We start from the raw sequence: 19,838 nt of genomic DNA, 5'->3' as shown, positions 1-19,838 counted from the left end.
ATGCATACATACTCTACTGTACATGTACATGCATACAGAATACTTACTTTATGCTATTTTTGTAAGCCAGATAAATAACAGTGCCGTCTGATGTGTCAGATTATTTGCAAAGAAATTAATAATGCTGCACAAGTATACTATATACAGCAATAGGTTTATTCCATTCTGAAAAGAGAAGAAAGAAAACACAATGTTTTGGCCATGGAGCCTTATTCAGGCTCACACCTGAAGAAGGCTCCATGGCAGAAATCCTGTGTTTTCTTTCTTCTCTTTTCAGTATGGAATAAACCTATTACTTGTTCCTTTCAGCCCTTGCATGCTGACACAGCTACACACCTGAAATACTATATACAGTAGTTACTCTTTACAAAATGTGCACCATATAGTACAAGATGTGTTCTTACAGAAACATTGAATGATTTTTCACTTTTTTGCCAAGCGTCAGAAGGCAAAAGCATGAACTGATGAAACCATTTGGTATTGTCTGAAACAGTGCTTGATAATCAATTAATGGGTGTACATTAATTTCTCACGCTTCAATTTTGAAGTGTTCTTCAAAGCACTCCACTAATTTCAATATATTTAAGTAATGACTCAGAACAAACACTCCCCATGTGCTAATTTAATAAAGATTTGGTTTGTAATATGTACACTAAAGTATGTAGTGTATACTGATAGTGATCTAATATTATTTTCCTCAACAATTAGAAAAGCAAAATGTTTCATCTTAATTTCTTATTTTTCATCCTTTCAAACGAGCTATAGAAATAAATGTTCTTTTTAAGATGTTTACCAGGTTATATACTGAAATGAGCACATTGTGAAGTTTAATCAGCTTTGGGCTATTGATAAAATATAATTCACCTGGAATTTATAATTAGCATTAAATAGGAAAAGTGGATGGTACAATCACAATCACAAAGTAATCATAATAGCAAAATAAAACATTTCATATATTTTTCTTTCCATCAATACATTTGATTGTTTGAATAAAGTGATTATAAAGTGAGGCATTATAACCACAACAGACCTGTCTATTGACCTATTTTGTACATAGCACATATTATTCTTATTATAATTCTCCTGTTTAGTATGCAATCAAGCCATACCCCCATGTCTGCTCTCCAATTAAGCCATTTAAAACAGCATCTGACTTAAATAGTTAATAGAAGTTCTATTGTAAATTGAAGTGTAAAAAGAAAATATATTCATACAGTACAGTATATCCTACTTTGAATGTGCTAAAACTGATACATATAAGGAAGCAAGACATTCATGCCTTTTCAGCACTCTAAACACCGTAACACTGTTTCACACTATTTTGTGAAGAAAAGTGGGATCTTAATGACAATGATGGTAATGGAGATGATGATTCAATAATCAAAGCATGGTGATTATTTTCATTTCCTTATACAGTAAGTGCAGGAACATGGTTTTCAGACACGTCTTTCTATATGGGTAAAAAAAAAAATTAATGTAAAAAGTGTTGACAAAACAAGTCAAGAATCAAACAAATCAGCAAACAACAAAAACAACTACAGTACCTGTATAACAAAATGTATTCCATTATGCCTATTCAACTTTATTATTGTCATTTGGGAAAACAGGAGGCCAGCTATACGGAAAGATAACTGTTTACATTTTTCCTACAAGCTTATTGGAATTATAATTGTGTTCCATGGTGCTTTCCTTTGGTGCAGAGGTCTGTTTAAAGGTTTTGTGGTCCCAGAGAGATGAAGAAAAATGAAGCTCTGTTTGAGAGATTCGATTACTTGTGCAAAAATGCAGTCACACTGTTTTTCTTGGGGATCGACACTCCTGGGCAGAGCTATATTAAAGAGGGAATAGAAATGGTGCATGCACAAAGGAAATATTTTCCAATTATGGTCTGCATGACATAGAAAATATAACTTGTGATAGAGGATTATGAATGAGATAATTACAAGAAGCCTAATGTTCGTGAAGCTACATTAAAGGAAAAAATATGAACTATATTAATTGCTTATTGACTTGCACTGCATCTTAAACTAAGGACCATAATGTTTTCAAGGGCAAAGCAGAAATAAAGGTTGTTCTGCATTCCCTCACAAACAGCGTATCCTGGTCTCGCTGTAGTGGCTTGGAACACTATCCCTTGTCTATCCTGTTTTATTCAGACACCTGTCAGTTTTTATTCTATTTAAAAAAAAAACAAAAGAAAGAAAGGTTGGATTTTCCAATCTAAAATACTTAAAACATGAAAAATGATATTTTATATATAGATTTAAAATGTGGGCTAAAGTGACTACAATAGCATATATACCGTTTACAGTGACCTGATTTTACGTGCTGTAGAAACACTTTATTGCCAGTTTTACATTCAGTGTTTTCTGTGATTAATGGTGAAAAATAATAATATATATGTTTGGTATTTAATACTGAAATAGCCATACTGTTGAGCAAAGAATATCAAAAAACATATTGCATAATTTAAGGTTTTATGAACTACCTAATATATCAGACAGATATAGTATGATATTCATGTGACGGTACATAATGTGAACATGATCCAATTTTGATGTGTAACCTTTCAATATACAGTATGTTAATGGATACATCTGAAAAGGGCTATACACAATATTTACAATATGATAATATGTTCAATTGCAGCATTCAGCACCATATTCATAAACGTTTTCTTCCAAATCTAAAGAGAACATTTTTAGCTACCCGTAAGGAAGTGGAAGTTAGTCCTCATGAAGATGCAACTTGCAAACAGGACAGAGAGCACATGAGTACTCATAACCTGGACAAGAGGCCATGGAGAAAGGAAAAATTCAGTACAGCCAATCACCTCTAGCCAGTGTGTCCTTCAGAGATGGAAGGCCACCAGACAAACCCATGTGAACATTGGGGAGACCATGCAAAGTCCTCATAGATGGTGCCTCTGTTCAGAATCTAACCCCAAACCACAAGAGGAGAAGCAGAAGCGGTCTGGCTTTAGTCCAAATTAATCATTACCAACTTAACTGTGTGTTAAATTAATGAATGTTACATTTTTGAAAAAAATATGATAATTACTGTAAATCTACCAGCTTTGCTTGTGCACCAGTAATTTAACTGTAATACATACTAGTAAGCATATGCATAAGCATAAGCATACATTTAATATAAACATAAGCAGATGCTGTACATATGCAGTTAAGGTGGAAAAATACATACATTAATATGTTTGTGAACTTGATAAGAGTTAATGGCTCCTATGTTTTTTAACACTCTTTTTTCTTAAACTTCTGCCTCCATCTATTCTCTGATTGGTTTACTTTTTTAGTATCTCCCTTGGATTTTCTATGCTAGCCATAAAGGTACAGCATGGCCAAGAGAGGGTAAACCAATTTGTTGCAGACTTGTTGTGTTTGAAAAAAACATTGTTGGGCATCAATTTTGTCAAAGTTCAAAGAGACCCTAGTTGCACAGAGAAATGATTCAGCACATAATGCCTCAATTTAAACATTAAAAGCATCCCTCAGTTTTAATGGTGCTGCTTCTCCACCATAAGTGTATAAACTTATAAAAGGCAAGCCCCTTAATTTGCTATTTGTTTTCTTTAAAGTCAACTCAAACAGATTATTTTTGGCTTATAAATTCTGTTGATATCAGCTGTGTACACCCTCTCTGCATAATCTATTACCCAAAGTAGTATAGCAAAATTAATGAATATGATTTGTGGTTCTATTCATTAAGTCATAACAGGCGGGTACGTAGAAAATGCAGTATAGGAAAAGCTTCTCAACAAAAGGGATAAATCTAGCAAATAAGCAACACAGAAGTACAGTATAAACACAAAAATACTCTTTGACCACATTTAATCACTGATATAATGAAATCCCCATCAGATTTTATGTTCATTTATAGAAAGAAAGAAAGTTTTCATCTCACTTTTATGCATTATAAATGATAATTCCCTCATTACTATTCAGTCAATATTTCATTATTTGCATGGTATTTCACAAATGTTTGCCAGCCAGTAGATACATATCAATGGTTACTTTAAGTATGCAAATAAAACTTGAAAGTGCAAATTTAAAATTGCAGGACCATTTCTTTATTTGTAAGTAACAACCAGTGGCACATAGAGTTACCAACAAGCCCTTAACTTGGAGGAAGATTTTGATTTCTGTTTAGTGACAATAAACAGCTATAGCAAAGGAAAATATTCATTTTGTTATACTACTTTGGATAATAGATTTGCATTACGCAGAGAGGGAGTGTACACAACTGGCATCAGCAGAAGACATGCCTTTCATTGCTCCATTAAAGAACCTACTTTTTAGATGATCAGCCAGATTTTCTAATTGGTTTAGTTAGTATACTGCCTTCGACTCACTATTTATTTTAATAGGTTATAAAACAAATGATTTCAGTAATTCCCAACAGATACAAAAAATATACTCCTAATGGTCATTAGCTGTAATTACATTTCCTAACTTAATTTAGCTCCTCTTCAGTGTGTTCAGCCTTAAAACTCAAAGGATTAAATAACCATGTAGTCAACATAAAAACCAGCTTTTATCAGTTGACCGGTTTTGGCATGTGAGAACGATCTAAAAGATAATAGTGTGAACTGAATTTCACCAGACCTGATTGTCCACATTGTTATTTGTAGTTCATTAAAAGGCCTTCTTCTTTACATTTATTTTTTTTAGTAATTACTGCAAGTTATACTGCATACTGAAACTTGTTGACAAGAACTCAAGCATATAAGCTGTGTATGAAAAGGCATTTGATCACACCTTCACTAAGATTCCAAAGGCTTATACAGGATTTTCCACTGAATTTTCTAAGCTGCTCAGTTATGCAAACTGTTTTTATACAGATCAGACAATTCCTGCATCTTCCCAGGAGGAAAGTCTGCAGTATGAAATGCATGTCTATAGACCAAGGCAAGAAAAAAAAACATAGGTTGGTATTGTTTCAATTACAAGTGCATGGCTATTCTTTTTGCTTGACTATGCTCCATGCCTCATGAAATGCAATTAAAATCAACATGTCCTTGCATCACACCAAATGTTAAGGAACAACGTCTTGCATATTAATAGTTACTACCCTTTCATTGTTTTAATTGGTGAAAGTGCATTATACATGCATACATTCTTTTCATATAACATAACGAAATGTTTTAGACAGAATGTTTTTAAATGATATTTATGATAACCATATTTAAAATATGTATGAGGCAAAGTATTTTCAAAAGGTTGCAAAAAAGTTAAATGGAGAATAATGAATTAGTATTAACCTGAGATACAGTATATAGTATATATATAAGCAAGCAACTCAAGTCTGAGAGTTGGGAATACACCATATTTTGAATGAGGGAGGCATGGTGGCACAGTCATTAGCTGCCTAACAGCACTAGAGACCTGGGTTCAATTCAGGATCTGGGGTGCTATCTGTGTGGAGCTTGTATGCTCTCTCTGTGTTTACATGGGATTTCGCTGGGTGCTCCTGTTTCTTCCCATACTCCAAAGACATATTGGTGGGTTAGCTGGCTTCTGGAACAACAGGCACTGGTATACTGTATGTGTGTGTCTATGTCTCTGTGTGCCCTGCAATGGACTGCAGTCCTGTCCAGGGTGTATCCTGCCTTGTGCTCACTGCTTTCTAGGATAGGCTCAGAATACCTCACAACGTTGAGCTACATGAAGTGGTTAGAAAATAGATGGATGGATATTTTGAATGAGGAGATATATCAGTGCAATATTTACAAAACTGCTGTGTATTAACAAAACGAAAAGGTCATTCAGATAAGCACTGCATTGTGAGTACTGAAATTCTGAATGCTCCTGAATGCCACATACAGCATGCAAACACGATGTTCTTGTTAAGTGAGACATGATTTAGAAAGATGGCACATTCTCCTCGGGAATTTAGGAGAAGTTGTCTTAATATAGTAAATGACTGTGAAACTGAAATATGCTGACAAGATAATAATTTTTATTTATGAGCCTTTTTCGAGACAAAGCTGATAAAATATCCATAGAAACAAGCAACTTAAGTCGCCTGTTTCTCTCCAAACAATAGGGTTAGTTCTTCTTTACCTTGTGCTTTAACCTCACCCCACATACATCTTATATTTATGAAACCATTATACTGTATGTTTCTAATCTAAACTCTTTTAAAACAGACTCTTTTTTGGAGATAAATGTAGTCCTGTCATGACTGTCCTCTAACAGAAGGCAGCGGCACTCTACTCTTCTAAACTCATGTACAGTACTCATATTGTGGCACTCCACATTCTCATTCCACTGGTGTTCATTGTTTTTGAAGGTGGGAAAACTGTAGCAAGGTATGGTACATGACTTCATTTGCTTGTAATTAACTCAAGCCCATTTGGAATATTACAGGCACAATAAATGTTTAACAACATTAATTAATGACTATGTGCAAGAAAAACCTTGGTAATTTTCAATATACTGTTAATAATTTAATAATATAAATTTTATATTTCCACTTTATGAGCTTTATATTATATAAGCAGACAAATGAATAATTATAATATTGCTAAAAAAACTCAGCTAAAGAATTCTACTAAGAATTTCCCTACCTCTGTCCATTGAACCTCAGACTTTTATCCAACACACAGAACATTTTAAAACAATATCTTTCTGATAGCACACAGAAACATTTTAACAAAACCAGAAGAAACAAAGAAATTATTTGCACTGCTGAGTACAATTTCCATGCTAGCACATTCAATACAGATCTTCATTAAGCATTCATGATTCATCTGGATTTCATATTATAGAGTTCTGAATTTTTCATGTACCTGTGCTAGCAATGAACTGCTATTCACAATATATATCCAAAAGCTTTTGCAACATTCTCTGACCTGTTTTATGTATCCCCCTTTCTGCTGGGCAGTTGGCTCTATGCTAGTGAATCTTAAACTCTACTGTGAGGAGGATATACTGTACTGTACCCTTCAACATTTTCAGTGTGAGAGTGTATGTGGAACTCTATGAAGAACTGTATAATGGTTCTTCAACCTAAGTTTTATTTTTATTAGTCTGTCTATTAAATTTAGCTTGACGTTTTCTAATTTATTTAAGTGTTCAGTGTTGTTGGTGCAGATTCATTCTTTTACCACTGTGGTGTTGAATATTGAAATGTACAGTATGCAGTTTTGAAATCTCTCTTGCCTGACACTAGCCTTTCGGTACAGTCTATGTTTAGTGAAATTATCCTTGCTAAACACTCTATTTAACAAACATGTGGCTTTGCTATGAGGTGAGTTCAATACTGTTTGTGATCTTAATTTTTATGTCTGAATGCAATGTAGAATTAATCAAATGCCTATTTGCTGTTAACTGGGATGCTCACCTTCATATGACCTTCTTCATAAAAATCATGTTGAGCTACCAGGTTGATAATTTGAGTTTTAATATGAGACAATTGCCTGTGCATTACACTTTTTGAGTTTTAGAGTCAGGACTGCAGTGCCATTGGTTTAGATTTTGGTACAGTATACTGCCCTGTTCAAGTATGTCAAACTAATTTGAATTTTTAGACTTATTAATGCTGTTGTGCTCGAACACCGTAGTACCTGTCAGTTTGCAATACTGATGCATATATTTAAGATGTTCTTCTGAATGGTATAATCTACAGTAGCTCATATGCCCTTACCTCCACAAAGTACACCTTTATGTTTTACAGTGTGAAGTTCCTGATCGATTCACTGAGGCAATCTCTAATCACACTTGTTTGATGGTTGAGTTTTTCAAAAGTATTCTGCCTAATAATTTTAATTGTGCAGCCATCATGAAAGCTTGTTACACAAAGCAGTACACAGTACACATGTGTAAGTTTTCATGGCATAACAGTTACTGTATGTCACAAGTTAAGAGACTTTGGCCTCACTCTTCACCAACAGACAGACACAACACCAAAATACATACAGTATGCTGTAGGATAGTCCTTACCTCTGCATGATCTTTGTTTTACTCTAACTTTATAGTAAATGGTTATGGCAATTCTAGAACACCTGTCAAGCACTAATGCAGTTAGTGTTGAATTCTGTGCCTACAATTAATTAAACTCACTGTGCTATCATCACTGAAATTTGTTGCTGCTACCTCTATGTTAAAAACAAACAAATATCTGAATCCTTAAGTACTATCTATAGGTCAATTTAGACCTTTTGTTTTTCTAGCCAACGTTCTATAGAAAGATCTCTACAGCAAGATCATTTAAGGAGACATGTTTTGGGCAAGGATGCATATCCTCTTATACTTTTTTAGTTACTTCTGGTAACATTTGTCACTGATCTAGTTGTCTTCTACAAGCTGTTAATCAAATATCAAAATATACTGTAGATATACTGTAGATGTAACATTTCTACAGCTCAATAGTGACAATAGTAATATTAGCCCAGGAATATTCCTGTTTTCCATTAATTTAAATTGTCTCATATTTAGCTCACTGTAATGGAACATCCAGAAAATCTTGGAGAAAAAGAGACTAGCACTAAAGTATGTTACTTTGTTCTTATTCTAGTTATTTAGGTGATGTAAACCCATGTAAAAGCCTAGATTTATTTTTCACAGAACAAAAATAGATATTACTTCCAAAAGCTTATATTTTGTTCACATCACAACATTTAGCTTTTTGGATTAAAGCAAGCATTTAATCCTAAACAAATTAAGTTAATGATCATCACCTCAACAGACCAATTAGATTTAATTGGCAAAGAAATAGATTTCTGTACCTACTGTACCACAATACTTCATATTAGGTCAAATGGTCAAATAGGTCAAACTTCTTGCAAAAGCATTTAGACCTTTCCTACATTGCCCATTTATGTGAAATTATGAAATGATGTACTGTATAAACAATTTTTCTAAACTTAATGTTTCATTCAAAGCACGAATACTAAGACTAAAGACTCCTAATTGTAAGATAAACTACAGTAAATGTCTTCAAAATCCAAAGAGAAAAAAAGTATGTTGATTACATACATATTCTGACATGTGAACTTAAAATTTGGTGGAAGTACCTTTGATAACAATTGCAGCTGCAAGACATTTTGGATTATTCTTTACCAAATTTATACAATGCCTTGGTGCAATTTCTCCTTGGCAGAATTGCTTAGGTCCTTTGCTTATGCAGTGTTTGTGCTCAGCATTTTTCAGATCTTTGCACATATTTTCAATAGGATTCAAGTTAGGACTGACTGAGCCACTCAAAAACATTAACATTCTAATTCTTAAGCTATACCACCGTAGCTTTGGCTAAAATGTGATTTTTCTGTCTCATTTTTAGGTCTGAAGCAGTGTTTCCCTAAGATCTGCCTATACTTTGTTCCAGCTATGTTCCCATTCTTTGTGACACGCTTCTTAATCCCTGCTGATGAGAAACCGAACTTTAACATAATGTTGCCACTGCCATGCTTGATAGTGGTGATGTTGTTGATTGGGTGATGCACTGTGTTAGATCTGCGTGAGATGTAAAGCTTTGCATTAGACCTCAGAGCTCAGAGCTCCAATTTTGTCTTGTCTAATCACAATACAAAATCCTTTCTCACATGTATCATCATTTAGGTGCTTTGCTGCAAAACCATTAGGTGCCTTTAAAATATGTATACCCTTCTCCAGATCTGTGCCTTTATAAAACGTTATCCTTGAGTTGTATCAAAAAGCTCTTTAATGCTTGATTATTTGCTTGGAATTTGTTACCTGACTGAAGGACCTTACAGAGGAAGATGCATTTATTCAGAAATCATGTGAACCATTGTTATTGACCACACAGCCCACTCATTTAATTTTGTGGCTTGTTCAAAAATATTAATCACTACTTAAAGGGTCATGACTACAATTTTTAAAGCAGAAAAATGTGGAATTGTGTAAGGGTCTGAATACATTTGCAATGCACTCTATAATATACATTGTGTTAAAGTTCTAAATGTTAAAGTTTTAAATAATTATGTAAATAAATTTAAATAAATCAATGTACATGAAAGATTCCTAAAAGAGAAGTTTCTTCTCACCCATACTAAGTTATATTAATAATAGTCAGAGCATATGTAATGGTAGAAAACATTAGATATATGTATGATTGAACTATTTATGCTTATAATATACATTTATGTAACTCCTGATTTTGTCAGAGACTGTTGCACAGCAGTATGTATACATAAAAAGAACATAATATAATGCCTACTGTGCTTCAAAGTGAGATATCTGTCAAGAGATGATGGACTGTGCCTCTCCAAACATCTATAATTCTCTTTCACTTAATTGTAATATTTATGTTGCCAATTAGAACACATAATGACCAAAAGTTATTTTATTGTTCTTTTAAGATGTACTCTTTGTAAAGTGCTTGCTGTGACTCTTGATATCAAACTCATGTTTAGGTGACTAAAGGATTCAGTGATATAATTTCTTTCCTTAAACCTCTGGGGTTCTTTTTGAAATGAAAGCAGTAGTGATACTGTATGTATAAAGACATTATTGTATTTATTTTAATTTCAATATGGATGTGGTAATAAACAGTGCTAAAATCACAAAGTTCTTTGAACTTGGTTATAAACCTAATGGATATAGTTCAATGATTAAAAAAGAATGAAAAGATAATGAATTACTTAAAACTTGTTTTTGAAAATTCATTACAGGGGTTTTTTATTTATTCAGCAAGTTAATGGAACCCTGATTTTAACTTCCAGTACAGCCTAGCGATAGTTGCCAGTATTAATGCAATGAACATAATTATAATAATGTCATCCAATTGTAGTCTGATTATAAATAAGGTTCTGCAAAAAGTAAAGTTTTCTTATTTAAACAGATATGCATAAATTGGTCCATATAAACAACCACCTGATAGAAATCTTACAATTGCAGCACATATCGATGAGCTGTCATTCTTTCATTATCATCATTGTCATCAAGTGATTACTTACATGGGGGGAAGTACTAGTTGACCACTAGTCAGACAAATTGGGTGTTCAATTTCTTCAAAGAAAGTTCAAAATGTTTTGGGACCTGACCTACAAACGTGTGCCCACCAGAATCTTTCAAAAGGATTCCTACTCAAAATACTCTCCTGATTGGCATTTGGATTCCAATCTTAATCAAAAGAGAAAGGCTAGAACTGAATACAATACAGAAACTGCAATCCTAACAAAAAAACCTAGAGTAAAATCATTCTTTCAAAACTCTGTTGAAAACAGAGACACATGAAATTCATGGAACGTTGATCACAATCATCAGAACTGAAATGTGAATAACTACCCACAGTAACTGAGTTTTACTGGCTGACAATAAATGATAAATTAGTCTGGCCATTTATAGTTACAGTTGAATTAGATCTGTAAATCTGCAGAAATACATTTCCCCATTAAGCAAATGTTGTTATTAAACTGGCCTAGTGGTAGCAAAGTAGCATTTGGGCAAAGGTTTGTAAAGCTCAAAAACAATAAATGAAAATTGATAGTAAATCAAAGCCTGTATTTTTAGTCATTATTATTTTATACATTATTCTGTTAGTCTTTCATAATTCTATTTCTCATTTTGCAGTTTGTTTGCATTTATTATTTTAGGCTATCGCCATCTACTGATTAAAAACCCTTTATTAGCTTTTGTAAAAATTAATACTGTAAAAAATGTGAAGTACTGTAAAACTTTGTCAGAGACCCTACTTGCAGCAAACTTGTAACACCTGTAGCAATGTTTTCACAAAACAATATTGCTGTATTGCGATTGAGTGTTTTTACAAGTAAGGTCAGCAACTTAAAGCATGTCCTTTCTTCATCATTTTTCTCAAAAGGTCCTATTGCTTATTCATTTTCAGAAAATGTATTTTCTTTTTGATGAAGCACTTTTCTGACCTTCAATTAATATGTTGCATTAACATTACATACTCTGTCAAACATGGATATTTCATCAGTTGTTAGCAGACTACATATAATATCTACAAATACTGTATAACAGTTTTGTGACTAAGGTAAGAATGTGTAATTAATACACCTGGTGTATTGTTCAGCACTGAAGTATTTTTAGTTTATGCACTGTGGTGAAACTGTGTTTTATTTTGATGATTTACATTTTACTGTCCTGCGGGCTTACTTTTCTTCCACTTCCCGTGTTACAAAAATGATTCTTTTTATGAAAGCATTTACACAATCTGTTTTGTGAATATCAAAAAACAGGGGGGAAAAACAGCATAATATAAAGCAATTGATGCTCTGCATGTTTTTTTTTGCACATCAGCAAATACAGCCTTGGCCGCTTGCAGGGTAGGATGTAAAATGTATTTAAGTAATCATCTCCGCAGGGAGAACAACATTCAGAGGTGCTGCAGCCAAATGGCATGGGTGCCATGAGTCAATATAAAGTAACTTTGTTACTCATCGACTGCACTAAGATACTTTTAAATAGTACACAGAAAAATACAGTATATACTGTAGGTCTTAAATTTGCATGAAGTTTTATATTATTGCATGTACTCTATAATGACATGAGAACACCTGCTTAACGGAACAAGGGGGAACTATTAAATTATATGAGAACAGTCTTTAAGGCCCCTTTTATTTTTATCCTCAACCCTTTTGACCCGTTTTCTCTGATAGTAGGTTAAAAGAGAGACAGGTTGTCAACTTGCAAGAAGATCTTGGAAGAAGCTTAGTGTACATCAAATCTTACTTCCACTCAGTAGTAGTGATACAGTAGGTACAGTATATTTTACAAGCACTGAATAGAAAGATTCATGTACAAATGATAAAAGGGTTTCAGGGCAATAACTACCCAGTCAAATGCACTCTGCTTTCTTGCAAATGTGATATAAGAAAGGTGAAAGTAACACTAACTCAACTGGCAAGTACATCACTCATACATGCACTTCCTTAAATAAAGTGAAATTATATCTCCATACCTATTCCATCTAATTGGATGTCATAAGATATTGATCATGTGATGTAATAGAACTACAGTATTCTGAGTAATTTCTGTGAAACATTCATTTACAACATTCTACAAATTTGACCTATATCATACATTTAGGCCAATGGCTTGTTACTGTACATCATAGAAATAGAATCAGAAATTTTAAAAGATAAACATTTTTTGCGTAATTGAGTATGTAATTAATAATTACACCAATAATTCACACCATTGAATTTAACAACCCTGCACCCACTGCAAAAATCAATATTTATTAGAACTCTTCTGACTTAAGTCTAACCTGTCTGAATGCAGATTAGTTTGAGATCTTATGAAATTGGAGTGCAAGTTGGCACAGCTGAAAAGAGAGGGATCAGAAGACAGACCTTTGATCCAGTAAATCCTCATCAAGCAGCTCCAACCAGTCAAACACAGGATGAAGCTGTCTGGAACACCATCATGATCTGTATTTTTCTTCTTAATTGAACTGGACGCAGAGAACCTTAACACTGACACCCTGAGGGCACACTTTCCACAGCTGAGATTGTCCTCTTTCTAATTACTATTATAGCCGGCAAATCCTTTAACATGGGTCATTAATGATAACGACAGGTGATCACACATACTTCTTACTTAAAGTGGCAAATAATATGAAAAAGCTCATTTAAAAATTCTATAAATACATTAACAGCATTACATTCTGTGGCAGACCAGATGCTGACATGTCCTCATTAGCAGGTGTGGGACTGGAACATGAGGTTCTCAGTGATGTTGACTGACTGACTGGCAAGAGAATACAGACACATTCCTCTGCTCTCCATGCACAGTCAATCAATCAAACTATCCTGTAGATCCACTGCCAGCTAGAATACTCACTGGTCTTTATTTAGAGGAATAGGGCAACAGATGAAGTTTAAGTTTATTCTGTGTTTCTTTGTTATTTGTAACTTTGTTTTTGCTTTTTTTTTCCATTGCATTCTGATCTCTTTCCATCTGGCATGTTATTTTGTACTTTTTTAAATAAAATCCTTATTTCAACACCATGACTAACACTGTATCAGCTTACCTGAGTCCACACAGAGTTGAACCTGTCACATATTTCTGTTTGTACCTGTAAAGCACAACAGGCCTTAACTGCTACCAATGTATATCTAGACATACGTAGATATTTAACATATACTTACTGTACCATCACGTATAGTATTAGTCATTTATGTTTACAGTCAATATTCATAAAACAGAGGTACATTAAGGATGTTATAGATAATATCCTCCGCAAAGAAGAAATACATTATTCCATTTACATTCAAAAGTAGCCTTGTAAAGGAGAAGAAAAATCTTGTTGCACTCTGGTTTATAAAAATGGAATTGCTACAGTAGTTGCAATTCATACAACCTCCATGTTGCATACAACCTCCAGTTTTCTTTTCAACAAATCGAAGAATATAAGTCTCTTCTCATAAATACAAAACCATCTATTAATAGCAGTCATAGTCTGATGTTGTACAGGCATGTGTTTTGTACTAAATTACAGTACATTCATACATACAGTAAATGCAGTTGCAAAAGGTTTCCCTTTCTTATTAGACAACAATGCGATAAGAATAAGCCTGAACGAATCCTTGATTTCTTTCCATTTTTTTACATTTAACTATCAACATACAGTATTAATTAAGATTGCTTACACATCACCTTTTTTACAGCACATACAGTAAGTATTGGCTGTAATTTTGGGGAGAACCCATAGCACAGTACAGTACAGTAAACCAAAAAATATGAAAATAAGTGTTTCTAAAATCAGTCATATTACCGTGGTAATAAAATATATTTAAGAAAATAAGATTGGTTGCAAGTAAGAGGGGAACAGTAGTATGTGTATTATCTTTTTGGGGATAAAACCATCTTTATTTACATTCAATGACTTGTACCTAGATAAATGCAACCCAACTACAGTATGTATTTCGTATATTACTGAACAAAAATAAGTGTAAAATATAATAATGAGATACAATTAGCACATACTAATTGGCATACTATAGTCATGTTCATCACCACAGAAACACTGTATGCCCATGTACAGTATGTTGAAATCTGAATGTATTTTAGTTCAGACTGTGATAGCCAACACTTCCATTTAAACATGAAATACCTGAAATAGTAATGTACAAGACATTTAAAACACTAACAAAAGCAGTGTTTCTTTTATTATCAGGCTAAACAGTAGTTTTAAATTAGAATTTAGTTCTCTCTTCCAAAAATCCTTTGAAAAAAACTAATGTTTAAATAGTTCATATATTCAGATAGACATAACATTAACAGCATAGAAAAAACAAATATACAATACAGGAAAATAAAAGTTTAATTTTTGAAGACTAGTGTATTTTCTTTCATATCATTCTATACATTTCTTCTTATTGAAAACTTGGCTATAACAAATAGCTACATTGGTAAATCATGTCATTTAAAAAAAGAGTGTTATGCTGAAGAGTAGATCCTATTCTGATCCTCTTATCAAAATCACAACGTTTTAGAAACATTATAGCTAAATCATGTCTCAAACTAAAGCTAAAAAAGGCATTATTCTCTTTTGAATGTTAAAGTTCCAGCTCAATTTGATGCTGCATGGATGGGGTGATATTTGTAGAATTATTTTTACAATGGCTAATGTGCTAAAAGTGCCAGCTTTCTGGGCTGTACAATTTGCAGAATTGACATGAATTGTATTGAATGGCTGGCTATGGATTACATTTAAAATTATTTTTGAAATGTCCCTTTGTGTATGTGTTTTTTGTGGGACAAATAAATGCTGTTTTTCTTCATAAACCTATTCTAAAACATATATTCTTATTTCTGTGCTGAAGTAATAATCAAAGCATTGTATCCTTCTCTATATGACAATCTCTCCAATTTTTTAGTCTAATATGTGCCATTGAATATTAATACATCGTTATCATTTTCCTTTGTGGAAACATATTATGATTGTTGAGATAAAGGTGTTGGACAATGAAAAAACATCAATCATGCACTCTTTTTCTTTTCTATACATTTGTATTACAATACTAAGAGTAGGGCCCTTCATTACTCATTCTGATAAATTATCATACACACTGACAGACAAAACAGATGTAAAATGAAAGTAACATCACAGATGCAAAATACAGTCATGCTGACAAGCAGTGCAGTCACACATGGCAAAAAGCAAGTTATTATTGTTTTTTCATGTAATAAAAGTATTTTTTATATATTTTTAATCTATTTATTACTGCTTGTTTCATTCTATTAAACGCTTAGCTAGAACTTTGAGTTGAGCATTGTTGGCACCTCAAATAACCAGCCTACTGTAGTACAATATATCCATCTATCAATCCATCCATCCATTGATTTTCTAACCACTTTATCCAATACAGAATTATGGAGGAACTGGAGGCTATCCTGGCAACCAACAGATGCAAAGCAAGAAAGCCTAGTACATTTTAGTAGTAAAAGATGTTGAAAGACCCCTAAGCCCAAATATAATCCATACAGTACCTTTATACAAAGAAGTTGTAGAACACAAATTAGTAGTACAAGATTGTGCAACACAACATATTGAGTTTAAAGAGTCAGTCCTGTAGTCCAAATAAAATCAATGCTTCCAAGTAGAACAATTTAAAAGTAACTATTTTCTGAAGGTGCTTTATTTTCTTGGTGTTTGCAAGCTTTTGAAAGTATAGTCCTAAATTTGTAATTGCAAATATTTGAGTGTTTTATGGTTAATCATTATATGGGCAACTTGACAATGCTAAACCCACCTTTTCACCATAATCAGCAAATGACATTCATAAAACTAAGAAAAAGATGTTAAAAATACACAAATCAGATAAAGTCATTTTTTTAACATTTAAACTTAATAGAAACAAACATTTTGTTATGCTTTACAGTTTGTAAATGTATAGATTTTAAAATATTTTGCAAAACTGTTTATCAACAATTGCTTTTTAAAAACATTGCTTGGTTCCTATTTCTATGTTATTACTGTATCTTAAAATGGAAACATCACTTTGTTTCATTCACAACTGTACCGGATATAAGACAATAGTGGGCAGTGAATACTGTATATGACAAAAAACATACCTGGTACACTTTCTTTAAAATACTGTGAAACATCTTTAACCCATGTTCTGTTCTTTAACATGAAACATAATTCCCGCTGATCCTAAATATTCTTGAGAATTGAATGACAACCTGAATAAGTCTCTTCTCTTTGATTTATAATGCCCATCTCAAGGTGATCATGTGAAAGAAAATACTGTCACATAACTACTGTTACCATCTATTTCTTGTGTATTTTTCTCGAATGCATCTGTTAATCTTTGCTAACTGACAACTGCAATTCAGGAATGCACAGTAACAGACAAGACAGGAGGTATATGTATAATTAAACATCAGAGGGTGAAGCAATAAAATGTACTAGATGGAATGAGTCTAATCTTAGCCCGAGGTGCCTCGATAATCAACCCTGAACCACAAGCCCACAAACACAGAGATCTGAAATGTATGACCCATTTTAATCACACAACCTCTATCCACTTGATTCATTTTTTAATTAAGTGCAAGAGGAAATTGCTGCTTGGGAACTTGTGATGGGGGTTCCTCAATCTAAAACAGCTCTGTTGGCTACTATCTCACCGAAACACAGAACTTATCTGTGCTCTGCAAGCAATGCTTCTAAATATTTAACCTTTAAAACACACAACAGCTCAATCAAAGCAATCAACAGGTCACAATGATGTCTTGATCAACTTGTCACTCATTTGTACAGTAGTTTAAAAACTTTGCAGTCATTCAAACTCATTTTGAATTGGTTATCTGAAATCTGCTTAAAGTCTTTTGTTCAGAGGCAGTCTGTAAAGCATGAAAATTAAGTGTAAGACGAAACATGAACTGCACTTTTTATAACAAATAAGCAAATACAATATAAATGAGTTGAAATTTTAAAGTATGTTTAAACCATTCTGAAATTACTAATTTATGCACAATAATTTATGTCATACTATTAGCATTAAACTCAAAACAGCTTCACATGTATTAACCAAACAAATGGTCAATCAATAACTTAGTCATGCCAACCTGAAACTACTAATTTGGCCACATACCCATAAGGCATTTGCCAGTGTAATAAGCATAACAATTTATTTAAACAAATGTAAGAATATTTTCTGGTCATCAAAAGAAACAATTAAAATGTTCTACAGGGACTCTTAAACTACCATCCTTGCAGATATATGAAACAGTCTGCAACTGCAATGGATTGCTTTCTTATTAGACAAATACCGATTACTACTTTATGGCATGGCACCTGAATAAACAGCAGTGGGTTGGGACTATAATAAAACAATTTGAGTTATAATTATAGGGGTTAATTGAAAGTGTAACGAGATTTTTAAATGCACACATCTTGATTCTAGAGATGAAAAAACGCCTTTGTGCACACACTACAAAAATGTATAAAATGTTTAAAATATAAGCAGTATGCATACAGATTCCTTGAAAGCTTGCAGTTCAAAAATAGGAATCTAGATTTTTGTTTTAAGGAATAGATGTACATAGATATTTTTAAAAAACATACACCCAGTAAACATAGACGTGGTCAGAGAAGGTTTATGGCAGGTTGAAGCTAACTCATGTGCATCAACAAAATAAACAAGCAACAGACATACCATCCTGCCCAATTCCCTGAAATCCTTACCTGTTTCCCCATCACCATTGCACTGAAAATAATCATGTGCGCTCCTTTTGGGATTTCTTAGACCATTTTCAAGGTTTTTGGCACAATACATTTAGGGAAAACAACATCAAACACTGAAGTCTGTGATTCACCTGGGTCATTCTGTAACAACCAGTTCACATTTCCTGACTATAAGAAAAGTCAGCATTGTTTAATTAATAAGTCAGGGAATTGTATTGTATTGAAAAAAGTATTGTTTCTACAGGTTATTTGTAAAGATAGGAAACATAAAACATGATATTCAATAACTATACAAACTGAGCCTTTTTATAATCCCACCCCCTGGTTTCACAGCATATACCCAGCACATGAAGGATTTGATGTCTTTTCACGTTGCTGTTAAAAGTTTTCAAAATGTTATGAAAAAGTATTTAAATCACTAAATTAATGTTTCCACATGATAAGCTAGCTTAATATTCAACTGACAATTTGTATGCCAGAAGACTTACCCTGCCAACAAGAATTGAGTCAGGTCCAGAAAACTCCTCCAGCACAAACATTTGATTCCAAACCCATCCTCTCTTGGCACGACTTAGTATTTTTTGTCCCTCGCCAGTCCCACGTAGACCCATAATGGATCCAGTTTGTAAACTCTTTGACTGGTTGATGGGAGCCATGGAAATGTACGGAAACAATGTAATCCATATAAACAGCAAGGAAGTCCATATATCTGTCAGCATTTCCTCCCAGCGTTTTGGCATTATTCTCCAAGATAAACAGCACTCCCAAAAAAAGATTACTTCTCTCTACTTCGGATTTTAGCTTTCACATTCATTGTGCAATAAAGGTCATGGATTCTTCCAAAATGAAGTCACAGAATGGGGATATATACTTTTTACAGGAGCATCCATTTGTAGGTTTATCAGATGGAAAGATCTAAAGAGACAGAAAAGAAAAAACAATATGAATGCAAAGTCATGTTGCAATACTGGTTGTCTATAAAACTCCAAAACTGAGAAAAAGAAAATTACAAAACCTCAATACTTTTTTAAGAAGCCACGTCTTTCTTTCCATGGAAAATAGTCATTGAGATACAACAGACTTTACTGTATATGGGCAAAGATGTAGGACCAGAGATTTTATGAAAAATACTTATTTACCACTTATGTTCTTCATCAATAAGTGGGCATCATGCTATAAAGCTTTGGTCCATTGAATAA

General features: G+C 33.2%; 1 protein-coding gene across 1 annotated transcript in view; it reads right to left on the bottom strand.

The window, feature by feature from the left end:
- The window catches only part of cdh8 (cadherin 8), an 84,774-nt gene extending 65,218 nt beyond the window's left edge, over positions 1-19,556 (bottom strand). The window contains exon 1 of the mRNA XM_088938922.1: positions 19,128-19,556. Coding sequence (XP_088795048.1) covers positions 19,128-19,379 — 252 coding nt within the window. The 5' untranslated portion in view covers positions 19,380-19,556. The remainder of the gene's footprint in view (positions 1-19,127) is intronic.
- Positions 19,557-19,838: the final 282 nt, after the last annotated feature.

This window comes from Atractosteus spatula, chromosome 21 (genome assembly GCF_055471065.1).
Source record: "Atractosteus spatula isolate fAtrSpa1 chromosome 21, fAtrSpa1.hap1, whole genome shotgun sequence".
Classification (NCBI taxonomy): Eukaryota; Metazoa; Chordata; class Actinopteri; order Semionotiformes; family Lepisosteidae; genus Atractosteus; species Atractosteus spatula.
Note: the sequence above shows the minus strand (reverse complement) of the source record. Positions and strands in the feature narration are given on the sequence as shown.